This window comes from Cherax quadricarinatus, chromosome 19 (genome assembly GCF_038502225.1).
Source record: "Cherax quadricarinatus isolate ZL_2023a chromosome 19, ASM3850222v1, whole genome shotgun sequence".
NCBI lineage: Eukaryota > Metazoa > Arthropoda > Malacostraca > Decapoda > Parastacidae > Cherax > Cherax quadricarinatus.
The window spans coordinates 38,551,054-38,569,520 of record NC_091310.1 but is presented as its reverse complement, the minus strand read 5'-3'; the positions used below and the strand labels follow the sequence as shown (position 1 = coordinate 38,569,520).

At 38.3% G+C, this 18,467-nt stretch overlaps 2 protein-coding genes across 3 annotated transcripts in view; one reads left to right on the top strand and one right to left on the bottom strand.

Annotated features, from left to right (window-relative positions):
* LOC128688295 (solute carrier family 25 member 35) overlaps window positions 1-5,726 on the top strand; it is a 50,106-nt gene extending 44,380 nt beyond the window's left edge. For both annotated transcript variants that reach the window (XM_053776050.2, XM_070086671.1), the window contains exon 8: window positions 3,607-5,726. In XM_053776050.2, coding sequence (XP_053632025.1) covers window positions 3,607-3,636 — 30 coding nt within the window. In that variant the 3' untranslated portion in view covers window positions 3,637-5,726. The remainder of the gene's footprint in view (window positions 1-3,606) is intronic.
* LOC128688296 (transmembrane protein 138) overlaps window positions 1-18,467 on the bottom strand; it is a 112,284-nt gene that overhangs the window by 93,803 nt on the left and 14 nt on the right. The window contains exon 1 of the mRNA XM_053776054.2: window positions 18,033-18,467. This exon is cut by the window's right edge and continues 14 nt beyond it. The gene's annotated coding sequence lies outside the window, so the exon portion shown is untranslated. The remainder of the gene's footprint in view (window positions 1-18,032) is intronic.

The following is an 18,467-nucleotide window of genomic DNA, read 5'->3' as shown; positions in this document are numbered from 1 at the left end:
TCGGCCAGTGTGATAATAAAAAAAAATAAGTATCCTTGGGTTATGTATATCATCACTATCTTTGGTGTCATTCAGCCTTGTTGTTAACTGTTACTTTGCACCATTCAGCTTAGTCCCAGTGGAAGTTTTTTCTGCATTTTGTCTTTATAACTACAGTGGAACCTCTACTTACAAGTGCATCCGCGAGCAGCTGCTCAGTCGATCTTTTGCTTCCAGACATGAGCAAAATTTCCAGATGCGAGCAGGCCTCAAGGGAGGTTAATTGACACTGGTGAGGGGGCTCTTGCTCTTGATCTAGGGAATTGGATCTCAGTTGTTTGTTGGACTATCTTATTGAAACTTGGGCAATGTATGATGAAAAGATGCTTCTTAACATACACCAGAAATGAAAGAAATCGGACCATAAATAACGGAGTTCACTTCTCAGCCATTAGCCTTCCCTTAGTGGTATATTTTCCTATGGTTTTTATGGTTGTATTCTCGTTTTATTTGGTCCCATGTGATAGAATGGAAGATATACTACAAAAATAAATATGATTTTAATTGGTTTCATGATGAAAAGTACCTTGAAATTGAGCTCAAAATAGCAGAAATGTTCGATTCTTTGGCGACATCAGTAGTAGATATCATGAGGTAGCAGTGGCAGACAACATGAAGCAACAGTGGCAGACAACATGAAGCAACAGTGGCAGACATCATGAGGTAGCAGTGGCAGACATCATGAGGTAGCAGTGGCAGACAACATGAAGCAGCAGTGGCAGACATCATGAGGTAGCAGTGGGCAGACAACATGAAGCAGCAGTGGCAGACAACATGAGGTAGCAGTGGCAGACAATATGAAGCAGCAGTGACAGACAACATGAAGCAGCTTTGGCAGACAACATGAAGCAGCAGTGGCAGACAACATGAAGCAGCAGTGGAAGACATCATGAGGAAGCAGTGGCAGACAATATGAAGTAGCAGTGGCAGACATCATGAGGTAGCAGTGACAGACAACATGAAGCAGCAGTGGCAAAGTGTAGCAATTAAGTGAAGCATTAAGAGTGTAGCACTTATAAGTCACTCTGTCTGACTTTTTTGGGTTATCCTACCTAGGTTCTCTCCACATGTAGTCAGGAGCAGGAATGGCTGCTGTGGTGGCCCTATAAACCCCAACAAAAATGGCTGCTGTCACCACCACTAGCCACATACCTAATGACATGTATTTTATTCATTCTAGTGTATATATCATGTTTCTATGTTATTAATATTGTTTATTATGTCATATTACATGAATTGTGATAGATAAATAAGCTGAAGAGTTGATATTAGAGAAATTATTAAAGTAGTATTTTCTCGTGCCTGGAATTCCAGTGGAACGAATTAATTCCATTTCAGTTAATTTAAATGAGGAAAATTGACTCTGCAAATGATCAAATCTAGTTGCGAGCAAGGTCATGGAACGGATTAAACTTGTAAGTAGAGGTTCCACTGTATGAGTCACTCTGCCTCAGTGGGAAATGGCCGACATGTTAAAAAAAAAAAAAAACTACATCCAGCCACTTGCATTTCTTACAACATAACTTTCACTCTAAAGTTTGAGTCCCTATGCACCACCTTGTAGTAGTTTCCCCTGCAACAGCATTTACTGTGAAAGACAGGCAGTAAGCTGACATGAAATAAATTAAGTGACACGTAGACGGAGCAAGTCTTTATTAACAATGTTTTCCTCACTGAAAGCTGTATCGAATAGCTTGAGAAAGCTTTCACTGTGTGCAAGTTTTTTAATTAAGGATTGCTCTGTCTATATTCTTTTATTTACATTTCTTATTAAAACAGTCATTATCCCTTTCCTGATAACCCTTACATGTTAAAATACCTTCCTTTCTTGGTGACTCATGCTAGTACACCTGTTGTAACATTTATTCCACTAAATTTCTTATGTACTGCTTTTTGTTTTTTTCAAGACACTGGCTATCTCCCACTGAGATAGGGTGATCTGAAAACAAAACACCTTTACCATCATTCACTCCATCACTGTCTTTTCAGAGGCATGCTGATACTACAGTTCAGATGCCCCTCCAAACTGCAAATATCTCCACCCCTCCTTCAGGGTGCAGATACTGTACTCCTACCTCCAGAACTTACCTGGCTCACACTCCAATAGCTTGTTAAGTCCCAAAAGCCACTTGCCTCCACTCATCCCTATCCAACATGTTTATACATGCCTGCTGGATGTCCAAGCCCCTCTCCCTCCTACCTTTCCAAGGGTGACCCCTATCCTGACTTCCCTCCGCTACAGATTTATACAACCTCCAAGTCATCCTGTTTTCTTCCTTCCTCTCTAAATGTCCAAACCATCTCAACAACCCCTCCCCAGTCCTCTGGATAATACTTCTAGTAACTGTACTTCCTCCTGATCTCCAATCTCTAAATTCTCTGAATATTTACACCACACATTGCCCTCTGTCATGACATCTCCACTGTCTCCAGCTTCCTCCTCGCTGCAACATTCTAAACCCATGCTTCACACCCATATAAGAATGTTGGTACCACTATACTCACATACATTCCTCCTTTTTACCTCCTTGGATAACATAATTTGTCTCCACAGATGCCTCAGTGCACCACCCACCTTTTTTTCTTCATCAGTTCAAAGGTTCACCTTCTTTCATATATCCATCTGCCAACAAGTACCTGGACACATTCACTTCCTCCATACTCTCTCCTTCCAATCTGATATCCAATCCTTCATTACCTAACTCGTTTGTTACCCTCATCACATTGTTCTTTCCTGTGTTCACTTTTAATTTCCTTCCTTTACATACCTTCCCCGATATGTCCACCAACCTTTGGAACTCCTCTTCAGAATCAATCAATCAATCAAGTTTATTCTCTATAAGGATTACAATGTGGGGTTTACAGATTTTGGTTATTGTGTGGTTTACATGTAATAAAATACTAATTACAGAGGGGTCACTAGGACACCTAGCATGGCTAGTATCATCAACATAATGTAACTGACAGCTCCCATTTTGTTTTAGATTCTGTACATTTTAATCCCACACCTCTCCCTAATGCCCTAGTATTCACCTCTTTTCCAACCCCATCCATAAATATGTTAAACAACCAGGGTGACATCATGCATCCCTTTCTAAGGCCTTCTTTTACTGGAAAATGATCTCCCTCTCCCTATATTTCCTTATATCTTACCCTAACTACCTCCTACTCTAGTTTATATACTTTCACCTCTCTCTTACTTGCTGATACTATTTTCCTTGTACCTTATCTACCTCTTACTCTCACTGTAGCTACAACTAAATAATGATTTGATATATCTGTTGCCCCTCTATCAGCATGCACATCCAGAAGTCTACCCATCAACCTTTTATCCACCAATACTGTTTTATAATTGAATATTAATGCATGTGCCTTTTTTTCCTAAAATCTCTATGCAGTAGTGGTTTTGAGAATTTTATTAGTTTTTTTTATAAACCTTATATCTCCCAACTACAATTTGTCACATTTTCAATTCTTCTAGACATTGTTAAAAAATTAACACTGGAACATTTTTGCATGTACTGTACTGTATTTTTAATATTTAACACGAGTTTGCTTTCTTTTCAGTATAAAACTAAAAGTCATACTGGAAGGTGATGAAGAGCAGAGTGGATGAATTATTTCATCTTGAGTATGCAGCCCATCCTCTTAAGCAACAGTTATAATTCCGACTGTTCATAAGCAGTCAGTTTTTGCACCTAAAACTTTTAGCCATTTCCTTTTAACAGCAAATTTCAAATTAAAATTTGGTTAGGCTAGATGCAGTAAGGTTAAACTGTTGTTTATCAATCAAAAGTAACCAAATATAAGATAACACAGTACCATGAAATGAAATTGGAATGAAGGTGGAAAAAACAAATGAAGGAGAGCAGTAAACAAGAACCACTCAGTGGTGCACTGGCTTCAGTTTTTTCAACTAATTAAAATTACATATATTGGCATTTAAGTATGTTACAATTAGTTAACTTTGATTGCTAGAGAACAATCCAGTCTAACCAAACCTAAATAACTTAAACTAAGAAATTTGATGGAAATTGTATGTGAGGAAATCCTCAAAGAATTTGCAAGGATGGGGCAGTTGCCTAAAGATTTTTATTCTTAATCCCTAGCTATCTTTCCACAAGTGCACAGACAGCACTATCCAATTATCCACTGAACTGCATCATTTCCACTTAACTTTAAGAGTACAGGCACCATACCTCCGACCTACAAAACACTAGCCTGTTAACTGTTTTTCCTAAATTAACTAAGATTGCATGATGGATTTGATCCATGCTAACACTTGAACTACTGCATATCTTTAGACATTTTCTATATTTTTATGTATTAGCTAACTACAGTATTGCTTAATATTGCTACATACAGTGAAACCTCTCATTAACGGAAAATTAGGAGGAAAGGGGTGTACGATATTTCCAATTGTCTGCATCTCCCGAATTATGAAATTAATATTTTCCAGTTGTCTTCTGAAGTAGTGGACTTGGTCTGCAAATGCAGTAGACAACCAGACACTAAGAATACAGGTAGTACCTGTAGTACTATAGTACAGTACTGTATAATTTTATAGTGGTCTACATAATTTATAGTAATTTTACTTACCTTTTCATGGTGTGGAGATGAGGCATAAACTGCCATGACCATGGGCTATTTTCTTGTGCTTTCTAGGTCTAACTGTCGAACCTTTATGACTGCATCTACACTAAACTGAAGAGCTGTAAAGCTGAAAGCTGCAAGTTTGTCCTTGCTTTTATGGATGTCAAACACTGTTGGTTTCTTAATACCATATTCCTTATATTCCTGTGCCTATGAGACAACAGACTCAACCTTCTTTATTAATTTCAGTTTCTCGTTAACACTGAGAACTGCATGTTTCCTCTTGGTATCACCACTTGCTTCAGAAGCCATTGTTAATTGCAGTTTACATAATATGTTAATAAAGTCACACAAAACACTCTAGATCGAGGGAAAATTAGAGACTGAATGACGAGTGTATGAGTGAGTGACCACAAACAGTAATCCAGCACAGGTGGCCTATGGCTCAAGGAACAGTGAAAATGGACAGGTCTTGCACATGGCCACTTTGGCCTGTACTGGACAAATGTCAGTTAGCAGACTTGTCCAGACAACTGGATACTAATGATACAGACAAAATGAGAAATTATGAGCATTTGTCCCCATTGCCTGATAATATAATTAGTATGTTTATCCGGCCATTTTTTTTTTTGTCCGAAATTCATTAATGAGAGGTTTTACTGCATTATTATTATAATAATGATAATTATTATTATTATTATTATACAGTAAGGCCCCGCTTTTCAGCGTTTCACCTTATGGCATTCCGCTAATACAGCGATCTCAAATTATGACCAAAACTTTCTATATGGCAAGTGGTCTTTCAAATACAGCGCGGGCCACCCGGTTCGTTTACATTCTTCATGAGCACATCTCTCTATTATGTAATAATAATCACTCTTGGGCACATAAAATGTTTAATTTTACGTCAATATAGACATTTTCATTAATCCATCTATGATATTTTCTTCAAAATTATATAAGAAACACATTACATAGCATATAAACATGCTGTTTATATGCTATGGAGGTGTGGTTGCCGGGTGGAGGGAAAACATTACGTAATACTAATAATAATCACTCTTGGGCACATTAAATATCTTATTTTATGTTAATGTAGACATTTTCATTAATCCATCTATTATATTTTCTTCAGAATTATATAACAAACACGTTATATAACATATAAACATTTTGTTTAAATACTATGGAGATGTGGTAGCCAGGCAGAGGGAAAACATTACATCACTCCCCTTAATACATAACCCTTTCATTTACAATTCTCAGCTTGAATTATTCATTACTTCTCCCTTTGTTTATGATGGCATCTAAAGGTAATTGTTAGAAACGATTAAACTCAGTGAACAAGGTATGTCGATGGTAATAATATGGCTCTGGGCCACATTAAATATTGTGTAGGTATGTAGCCCAGGCAGATTACATACCTACATTATTATTATAACTGATAATTATACGTATGTGTACCTGTATCTAAGTAAACTTACACACTGTGCTGGCATGCAGGTACACATTAAAATCACTAGGAGTATCTTATTAGTCTTGAAGATGCCATATTAATGATGATGATTTTTTTTTTTCAACAAGTCGGCCGTCTCCCACCGAGGCAGGGTGACCCAAAAAGAAAGAAAATCCCCAAAAAGAAAATACTTTCATCATTCAACACTTTCACCTCACTCACACATAATCACTGTTTTTGCAGAGGTGCCCAGAATACAACAGTTTGGAAGTATATACATATAAAAATACACAATATATCCCTCCAAACTGCCAATATCCCAAACCCATCCTTTAGAGTGCAGGCATTGTACTTCCCATTTCCAGGACTCGAGTCCGGTTATACAAAATAACCGGTTTCCCAGAATCCCTTCACTAAATATTACCCTGCTCACACTCCAACAGCTCGTCAAGTCCCAAATACCATTCGTCTCCATTCACTCCTATCTAACATATCATGCACGCTTGCTGGAAGTCCAAACCCCTCGCCCACAACACCTCCTTTACCCCCTCCCTCCAACCTTTTCGAGGACGACCCCTACTCCGCCATCCTTCCCCTACAGATTTATACGCTCTCCATGTCATTCTACTTTGATCCATTCTCTCTAAATGGCCAAACCACCTCAACAAACCCTCTTCAGCCCTCTGACTAATACTTTTATTAACTCCACACCTTTTCCTAATTTCCACACTCCGAATTTTCTGCATAATATTTACACTACACATTGCCTTTAGACAGGACATTTCCACTGCCTCCAACCGCCTCCTCGCTGCAACATTTACAACCCAAGCTTCACACACATAAGTGTGTTGGTACTACTATACTTTCATACATTCCCTTCTTTGCCTCCATAGATAACATTTTTTGCCTCCACATATACCTCAATGTACCGCTCACCTTTTTTCCTTCTTCAATTCTGTGATTAACCTCATCCTTCATAAATCCATCCGTTGACACGTCAACTCCCAAATATCTGAAAACATTCACTTCTTCCATACTCCTCCTCCCCAATTTGATATCCAATTTTTCTTTATCTAAATCATTTGATACCCTCATCACCTTACTCTTTTCTATGTTCACTTTCAACTTTCTACCTTTACACACACTCCCAAATTCGTCCACTAACCTTTGCAATTTTTCTTTAGCATCTCCCATAAGCACAGTATCATCAGCAAAAAGTAACTGTGTCACTTCCCATTTTGTATTTAATTCCCCATAATTTAATCCCACCCCTCTCCTGAACACCCTAGCATTTACTTCTTTTACAACACCATCTATAAATATATTAAATAACCATGGTGACATTACACATCCCTGTCTAAGACCTACTTTTACTGGGAAGTAGTCTCCCTCTCTTCTACACACCTTAACCTGAGCCTCACTATCCTCATAAAAACTCTTTACAGCATTTAGTATCTTACCACCTATTCCATATACTTGCAACATCTGCCACAGTGCTCCCCTATCCACTCTTATCATATGCCTTTTCTAAATCCATAAATACAATAAAAACTTCCCTACCTTTATCTAAATACTGTTCACATGCGTATATGCTTCAATGTAAACACTTGATCTACACATCCCCTACCTCCTCTAAAACTTCCTTGCTCATCTGCAATTCTACATTCCGTCTTACGTCTAATTCTTTCAATAATAACCCTACCGTACACTTTTCCTGGTATACTGGTATAATAATAATAATCTTTCAACACACTGGTCATATCCCACTGAGGCAGGGTGGCCCAAAAAGAAAAACGAAAGTTTTTCCTTTTACATTTAGTAACATATACAGGAGAAGGGGTTAGAGCCCCTTGCTCCTAGCATTTTAGTCGCCTCTTACAACACGCATGGCTTACGAAGGAAGAATTCTGTTCCACTTCCCCATTTAGGTTAGAGGAAATAAACAAGAACAAGAACTAGAAAGAAAATAGAAGAAAACCCAGAGGGGTGAGTATATATATGCTTGTACATGTATGTGTAGTGTGACCTAAGTGTAAGTAGAAGTAGCAAGACGTACTTGAAATCTTGCATGTTAATGAGACAGAAAAAAAGACACCAGCAATCCTACCATCATGTAAAACAATTACATGCTTTCATTTTACACTCACTTGGCAGGACGGTAGTACTTCCCTGGGTGGTTGCTGTCTACCAACCTACTACCTAGGAATAATAATAATAACAACACAATAATAATCACTCTAAGGAGCATTAAATATTGTATAAAACATTAATATAGACATTTTGCTTAATCCATCTACATACACCCCACAGTAGAATTAACATAAATATGAGATGTGGCAGTTTGGAGGGATATGTTGTGTATCTTTATATGTGTATGCTTCTAAACTGTTGTATTCTGAGCACCTCTGCAAAAACAGTGATAATGTGTGAGTGTGGTGAAAGTGTTGAATGATAATGAAAGTATTTTCTTTTTGGGGATTTTCTTTCTTTTTTGGGTCACCCTGCCTCGGTGGGAGACGGCCGACTTGTTAAAAAAAAAAAAAAAAAAAAAGGAGATGTGGTAGCCAGGTGACTTGTAGGATTTGTGGTAGCCAGGCATCTTGTAGGATTTGTGGTAGCCAGGCAGCTTGTAGAACTTGTGGTAGCCAGGCAACTTGTAAGACTTGTGGTAGTCAGGCAACTTGTAGGACTTGTGACGAAAACCAGACGCATTCATCTGGTTTGTTTACATTATATGTGGGCGGGTGGGGTGGCGAGGGCTGCCCTTCCTGGCTACCCCATACTTCCCAACCTGACTTCATACAAATAAAACTCACCTCTCCCCCTACATTAAGACTACAAATGTTTTAAGGTAATTAATGAGTATACTATACATGTGTATATGCATTTTATCACTCTAGGGAGCTTAATGTCATAGTAGGTATAAGTGGCCAGGGAGGATGCCTTACCTCCCACACGACTTTCTACAAATAAATACTTTTCACCTCTCACCCTACATTAAGACTACAAATATTTTAAGGTAAGTAATGCGTGTACTGTATATGCATTTTATCGCTCTAGGGAGCTTTAAGCATTGTAGTATAGTATGTGTGGGTGGGGTGGCCAGGAGGGCTACCACACCTGACTTTTTAGAGTAAATACTACTCACCTTTTGCCCTACATTAACACTACAAATATTTTGAGGTAAATATTGAGTGTACTGTGTGTGTATTTTACTTTTTAATGCCTAGTTCTATTGCTAACTTAAAATATGTTAATGTAAACTTGTTATCTGGCATTTATATGCATTTATAAATGGAAAAAAATGGAGTTCTGCTTTCCGGCGAAGTCTGCTTTCTGGCAATAGCCTGGAACCTAACCTGCCAAATAAGTGGAGCCCTACTGTAATTATTATTATTATGGATCATACAACACCTGGGGAATCGAAAGTTATTAGGTTTAATTCACGGAAGGGAAGGTGAGATCTGATTCCCTGGATGAGAAGCCCCTTCTGGCATCAGGGAACCTTCCTTGAGGGAGTATTTATGTAAATAAATGAGCACAAATAAGAGGAATGAGTCTCCAAATTAAAACAGTACAATAGAGAGCACAAAGTTGTTATTTCTTTAAGTACTGCAAACAGAACACTGTGACTGATCAAGTGCTTTGCTGGATTGGTCCATTGCTAGCGCACTCGGCTCACACACAGGTCTGGGGGTTGATCCCCCAATACGGGTGGAAACATTAGAATGTGTTTTCTCAAGACACCTGTGTTGAATAGGTACCCGAGTGGTGTAGGTCGCATCCTGGGATGAAATTTACCTAATTTGCCCGAAATGATCTGCATAATAAGGGGCTTTCTATATAATAGTATGTCATTGATGTCAGCTAGGCCTGTATACCTTGTACATGTACTTGTAAAAATAAAGATTATTATTATTGCCAATCTGCCATTTAGTGGCAGCCAAAAGTGATCCTGGCACATTCCTGGGTCATTTGTAGGGAACAAGGGTAAACAGCACAAGTGGGCTACTTTGTTTACCATGGAGCTTCCTGAACAGGAGGTCCCTTTGATGCTAAGGTTCACTCATGCTGGTACAAAAAACAAAAGCTTATTTCCACAAGATACATGGTTTTACAAGATTCGATGACATTTGGTAGTATGCATGGAAATCCACGGTTATCTTTACCTCAGATGTCCAACTCTCCACAACAAAGCAGCCCAACAGGTAACCCCTCCAGTGATTGAAGTAGTTGATCCATACAGAACTTCTACAATGGCATTTATTAGTTTGTATCCTTACTGGCAGTTAAAATGGTAGGATAGATTGTACACACCATTCCTATTAGAGGGTGCTTGCCAATGGTACATGCTGGGTAAAACGTGTGTGAAATCCCTGCTATTGTGCAACAATATTGGTGCCACAGGGATACTTGAAGGACACTTCTGTTGGTCAGTGTTCCCACAGCTCGGTCACAGACCAGGCTTTCCGCCATGGACCAGGGAGTTAAAAGATAATGCATAGCTTACTGTTATTTTATAAACATCATTATTATTATTGAATTTAGGGAAAAGTGCCAAACCTGCAGCGATCATACAGTGCCTAGGGAATGGAAGGCAGTCAAACTCAATCCTAGGAAAGGGATGACAGATCCAATTCCTTGGATCAAGAGCCCTCACCAGCTTCAGGGAACCTCCATTGAAGAGATACCTTATTCATAAAAGCATTAAACCAATATGGGTCATTCATCATGCCTTTACAGGTACAGTATAGAAGTAAAGTGTACAAATAATGTATCCTGTAGAAGAGACAGTAAGGTCAAAAAGAGTGACATGAAACACTGGATATTTAAAGTAAATGATGTAAATAATTTTTTTTGACTAATGATATTATCTCATACAGAACGTTCTTCACGACATTTCAGATCATTGCCTGAAATGCTCATGTATGCTAGTGGCTTTCTTTGTGCATAACACTATTTTACATGTAAACTGCACATTGTATACTAGGCAAAGAAATAAAATTTTGAATCATCACATTTTGGGGAAGTGCTAAACCCATAGGGGTCATCCAGTTCCAAGGAAAAAGAGAATTCACAAATTTGCTTATTAAGACATTATAATTTAAATCCTGTATATTTTAATATATTCAGTACAACAGAACTGTCTTTCACTAGTCCATTCTTTCTTTCCTTCCCCTTACTGATTCTCTTATCCTCCAAAATTGGGATCTTTCTCATTCTTTGTTGGTAAGGTTTTTGTTTCTCTTTGGTCACTACTATTCACATTTTTCTCTCATGGAACATCTTTTTCAATTGTTTTTCCTCAAACAGGCTAGTTCTCATGTGTCTGGTCTCTTTACCCAAGAACCTTCAAACTGTATCATAATATTATCTTCAAACTTAATAGGTATAACTGTATTTTGAGGAGTACATATTAGTGATTGTGTATGATTGGATAGTTTCCTCTTTAAATGTTTTAACTTTTATTTTTTGTTTGGACAGAGTGGTACAATATTATCGTTTTCCAAAATCTGACTTCAGATTGGATCTTTTTCCATTTTCTTCAAGTATTCCATTTTTAGGAGTGTATTTGATATCATTTGTTGGTACGGGTTGACCATGACTAATCCAGCATCATCGGGACCTGTCAGGTGCCGGATTAGTGATTTTGCCAGATTACAGAGTGATTAGGTTAGAATACACTTAACACAATGGCAATATTGATGCATTGGGAATTTCACTCACTTTACTCCCTATTTTTGGGCCATTCCATTGTTCCAGTCTACCAAACTCATAGCTTTTTCGCTAGTATTCCTTCAGTTCTGTCAATTGAGTACAAGAAACCACTCAATTACCTATTTCAGCTATCCACTAGTGGCCAGAATTCAGTAATTTGGCCAATTTCACATAAATTTCTAGAGATGCCAATTTCAAAATAGGGTCCAGAATAAATAATGCAGATATTCCTGGCACTAAAATAACATTTTCTCTCTTCATTAGTAACGTCTCCAGGCCCCTCTTATATTACATTTGCTCTCCATTTTGAATTTTCATTCACACAAAAAATAGAAGATTTACTGTTATGCATTATTGTAATAATTGTGTAAATAATGTCAACTCATTCGTGACTGTGTATTAGATTGGCAAGTTGGATATGTATTGGATGGCAACGTCATTTGTTTACTCTTGAACATCAGCAAAAATCGAACATTTCTGCTGCTTTGAGCTCAATTTTAAGGTACTTTCCAGAATGAAACCAATCAGAATTATATCTATTTCTATAATATATCTTCTATTCCATCAACTCAGACCAGAAGAAACGAGAATACATCCATTCAGACCACTTGAAAATGCACCGCAATGTCGCTGTTTTACATCAAAAGCACAGTTGCCATTTTTGCTCATTATGCAGTGTGTGCTGCAGGATTTTTTTATATAGTGCACACTTACCACATAGACTTAGTCTCTCATATGTAGGCCCAAATTTATCAGTCACAGCTTATCTGAGCTCATGGCGGCCGACAGTGGCTTCAAAGCCACTTTATCTTTTATAGGTAATGTACAGTGTACATATGTGCTTTACACAATGAGAAGCATTTCTTTTATTCGTTGGAACCATGGCTAGGGCTAAAAGTGAGAAAATGGAGAAAAAGAAATTGGAATGACTTACGCAGCACATAGCACCACCAGCTTGCATGCAGCCAGCAGTAACAGCCTGGTTGATCAGACCCTGATCCACCATGAGACCTGGTCTCAGACTGGGCTGCAGGGCCCCTGACCCCCAAAACCCTCTCCAGGTCTCCAGGTAAACCAAACAGTAGCAGCTGGTTGGTGGGGCAACCCCGGAAATTTGAAATTATGCTAGCCAAAATTAGTGCCGGATTACTGATGGAACTGATGGAGCCAGATTACTGATTGCCGGACAAGTGATGGCCAACTTGTATTGACAAAATTTTTGATTTGTCAAGTTTCTAAGGTGAATCATATTTTTCTAAAACTTCTGTTAAAGAGCTCTTTCTTTTCAGCTTCTTCCTATTTTTGCCTTTCTTTTCCTCACCACTTATATTAATCATGGGCACCTTTCTCCTCTCATAGCATTTTTTATTCAAAATTAAGCCACTGATAATGCCTGTGATTTTTAGTACCCAAAATTTTTCACGATTCTTCATTAGCTTGACACTGTGATTCCTGTGTGTTCTCCTCCTGGCTGCTATTAGTTTCATTTATATTACGCAAATATAAAAATTTAGCATAATATTTTTGCACATCCCAATTCTGCAGGAAAAAATTATTTGAAAAAGTACATTCAGTACCATATGAAAAATTACAGTTAGTAAAGAAGAAAGGGTCCCACTCACAAAAAACAAAAATTAAATTAAAAAAATATAAATGACCCTGTAAAATTAAATAAAGTACATACTAGACTGTATTGATGCAAAGTATTTATGTAAGCTTATAATACACAGAGCTATTTAAATTATATGCATATTGATAATGCTGGTCTACAGCTGCAGTGCTTTGGAAATAAAACTAGTCATTTCTTGCTACAGCAATTTTAAGTCACTGATTGCAGAAATGATGCTTAAAATTGCAAATTGGCTGGTTGCTATTAGCCTTGACTTGGGGAAGGAGGGAAGAGGGTATATAAACTGTACAGATAAAAGGCTCGTGATTCAAACCCAATACACATAATTGTTTAAATAATACATACAATTTCCTATATTTCTCATCAGTAACATTGGGACATTGTTTTTTGTGTTGCTAAAGCATGACTGTAACTGCTGTGATTAGGAAACCCTTTCACCTTTATTTTGGCTGTAAGACAAGATTAGGCCAAGAGCTGAACCCTGCACACATACTGCAATACCTGTTCAACAAACCTTTGCCAATGGTTCAATTGAAAAAGGAAATCTATACTTTTTGCAGTGCCAATACTGTGAAGGGAGCCAACATATCATGTAAGTGATTGTAACTTCTGGATGGTGCTTCCAGTCAGGGAAGGCATTTGCAAGATAAAAAGGTGAACTGTAGGGTGCCGTAAGGGGAAGGGGTGCCCCAGGGTGACACTTAAGCGGTGACACCATAGAGCCTCTAAAGAAGGTAACACTAATGCCCAAAACCATGCTGCAACAACATAAGAATCCTTCGTTTCTATGTAGCCTATTATATGATTACAGAGTACAAATAGGTCTATATAGGGAAAATCATTGATTTTGATGGTGATAGATGATTTTGCAGGATTGAAGGCAAGGAGATGTAAGATCAGATTCATTGAGATGTTACCTGTACTTTAGGTCAAATTGGAACCAGGGTTTTTCTTTATTTTTCATGTTTTTTTTTTCATTGTTGAAGATGAATAAATGTAGGATCTGTTGCCTGTACTCAAAGTGGTATTTGAATTTGTTTAATCAATATTACTATGATTTTTTATTTTATAATTAATAAAGTTCGGTTTATGGCCCTTAAACGTTCTCATTGCTAAACATTAGTCACTGGGCATTCAGTAGTGACGTAACTGGAGTTTACTCCCCCCATCCCCCCTGCCCTTGGATTTCAGGGGGTGACACCAAAGATGTTGCTCCGGGTGACACCAAAAGATTCTGCCCTGGGTGACACCAACCCTAGTGATGCCACTGGTGAACTGTACAATATTCAAATACAACAGGACCCCCATTTCCACAGGAGGGATACATTCCAAGGACCTGCCATGGATACTGAAACCGTGAATAGTAGCAAACCCTTTAAGGCCTATACATACCTATTATAAAGTTTAATTAATAAATTATGCAAAATAAATGGAAAATTATCACTTTTTCACTGATGGGAAGCACTTCATGGCTTCTCTTAGGCTTTGAAGAACTGCCAGCTTTTCTACTTTTGTGTCTTGGGGCCATTATTATGCAAAATTAAGAGGTATTTTTGGGCCACAGTAAACCACTGATAACTGAAACCGCGGCCAGCGAATCAGTGGATACAGGGGTTCTACTGTATACACTACTATATGCATTGTACCTCATGGCAAATAACTACCCATCCTGAGCCCCTGAACTCATTCTCCTTTGAATCAGAGATAAGATACGAGGATAGCAAAACAAGCGAAATTTGGAAGTCTTCAATTTCGTAAGACTCTGAATGTGTTTATGACATCTAAACTGTACATAATTCAGAATGAATTAAATGACCTTATCAGATACTGTTTAGAACTACCAGAGAGTAAGGTAGAACTGCTGGGCTCCAGATTGCAGCAGTGGACTCTGCAGAGCAGTCAGTAATGTATATTTCCACCAGGACATCGCAGTCATGGAGAAATGCTACCAGGAAAAATGGAGTCCATCATTGTTAGCAGATTAGTGATGGACAATAACAAGAGATGCTCCAGATGTGGAATACAAGAGACAAGCATGCATGTGAGCCCTGCTTATACAGTAGATTAGGTTCTGGGCTACTGATGTAAAGCAAAAACTACTGAAAAGTACATCACATTGCCTGGCTGGTTCTGAACTGCTGTAATGTCATTTCAGGTAAAATTAACTGCACATATGAATTTCTGCATTACTTTTTTAACAAGACTCTTATATGTGAGTATTTCAGTGCTGATGAGGGAAACCTCATCAGCATAATTTCCCCTTGAATCAAACTTGATTACCTTGTATTCCCCAGATGCTGTATGACTCCTACAGGTTTAGCACTTCACAATGAATATAATAATTTCTAAATAAGATCGGTAGATATATGAAAATTTATTATGAAATATGTTGAGCTAGGCGTGGCCAATGAGGCCATAATTATTTTCAACACATAGTTGTTGTATTGTAAAATAATTAAGAATGAGCACAGCAACAGGCCTACTGGCCTATGCTAGGCAGGTCCAAGTCACCTACTGGCCTAAGCCAGTCAGGTCCAACTCACTCCCACCTACACCCACTCAGGTATTTGTCTGACCTACTTTTAAAACGACACGTTTTAACTTCAGTGATGATACTCGGGAGTTTGTTCAACTCATCCAGAACTCTATTACCAAACTATCATAGTTCTTTTTTTATTATGGTATACATGTATATAGATTATTATTATTATTATAATCAAGGGGGAAGCGCTAAACCCGGAGGATTATACAGTGCCACATGTATATAGAAAACCCCAAAAGTCAGGAAAGATTTTTAATTAATTATTTCTAATTTATGCATTTTGGATAAATATTGCAAACAATTTATTCACACAGCTTTTATGATGTACCAGGTTCATCCCTGTCTGCATCATCAAATCTACAAAAATGCAAGCACACGAAAAAAATAAAATTATTTGTGCAGTGGTGTGTCATTATTCCTCCATCTGAAGCACAGACAGGCACATCCATACCTGTGATTGGTTCTGAGAGTCTTCCTACTCTTGCAGCTTGGCTTGGGGCCAGGCTTTTCTGGTGCTTGTCCGGTCAATCAGGCAGTTGCTGTTGGCAGCCTGCTGGCTCACATCCATCACAGCCTGGTTGATCTGGCTCTCATGATTTTTTACTGGGTTCATTTTACATTTCCTGCCACACCTCTCAACTGTATGTTGCCAGGGAGTGTTAATAAAATAAATAATAAAATATTTATTTCTCTGCTAAGGTTACAATGTGTTTACATAATATGATGGCCCGGTGGTCTGGTGGCTAAAGCTCCCGCTTCACACACGGAGGGCCCGGGTTCGATTCCCGGCGGGTGGAAATTCCGACACGTTTCCTTACACCTATTGTCCTGTTCACCTAGCAGCAAATAGGTACCTGGGTGTTAGTCGACTGGTGTGGGTCGCATCCTGGGGGGACAAGATTAAGGACCCCAATGGAAATAAGTTAGACAGTCCTCGATGACGCACTGACTTTCTTGGGTTATCCTGGGTTGCTAACCCTCCGGGGTTAAAAATCCGAACGAAATCTTATGATTGAAGCAAAGAAAGCCGCTCTCGGTTCACACGGTGAGGGCCTGGGTTCGGTTCCCAGCCAGAGTAGAAACATTGGACGTGTTTCTTTCCACCTGTTGTCTATGTTCCCCATCAGTAAAATGGGTACCTGGGTGTTAGTCGACTGGTGTGGGTCGCATCCTGGGACACTGACCTAATTTGCCCGAAATGCAGAGCATAACAAGGGAGTTTCTATATAGTAGTATGTCATTGTTGTCAGCTAGGACTGTATACCTTGTACATGTACTTGTAGTAAATAAAGATATTATTATTATTATTATTATAATAATACTTATAGACTACTTAAGTCTAGACAGGTGAAGACTGGTAGAATATGTAGTCAATATTCACTCTATTGTTAATATGAGGTAATACAATTTATGATACAATCTTACATTTTTAAGTACATAATTAAGTTCTTTTACAGTGGCAGAATACAAATATTCTATATTTCACTTTATTATTAATATGAGGTAGTACAATTTATGATACAATCAATTACGTATACATTTTTAAGTTTATAATGGGGACTAAACTCTCCAGCATTTTCCACTTACATATTATCATGTCTATCCTCTGCTCCTGACAGTACATATTCGGTATTCTTTGCAATTCTCACTATGACCCTTGTAGGTTTAGCACTTATTTTTTATTGTAATAATAGTTTGATTAGACATTCTCAGTAGTTTAAATGAGTTATTGGCTCTCCATCCTAAGGACCACAATGGAAATAGGTCACTCTGGCTTTTTTGGGTTATCCTGGGTAATGTACACATATGCTGCTATGTATGATGACCTATATAATTGTATTTATGTGTCCCCTCAAGGAAGGTTCCTTGATGTTGGTGAGGGGCTCTTGATTTAGGGAATTGGATCTGTGCTCCAGTTTCCCAAATTAAGCCTGAATGCCTTCCACATCCCCCCCCCCAGGCGCTGTATAATCCTCCGGGTTTAGCGCTTCCCCCTTGATTGTAATAATAATAATAATGTATTTATGTGTACTTGTACCTGAATAAGAACTTACTTGGCGTAAATGGAGCTGTCAGCGCTGAACAGCACTAGCGATGTATGACCCTTATGGTTTTTGTGCTTACTTATATTTATAAAAATAAGTTGAACGGCATTATGACAACACAAGTGATCTGAACAGCGTCACCATGGGCAATATTTCTTGCTTTGAAAGTTATTGTCCACCACGTTATTTTCTAGCATTTGCCTCATCGAATTCTCGTTAGCGGTAAGTCAGACTGGATAAGGATGTTATCTGGTCTACAGTTGTCTCTGGCAAGAAGCAATTCTTTTAGTTTTTCATTGTACCGAACTTGCACACGAAAATCACTCACAACGAAAGCAAAAGACTTGGCAGACGATGCACCATCCCCCCAATGAAAAGCAGGGGTGTCACTAGCACGTTAAGAGACCATACAATAAGTGTCAGGGGCCCGAGACTGTTCAACTG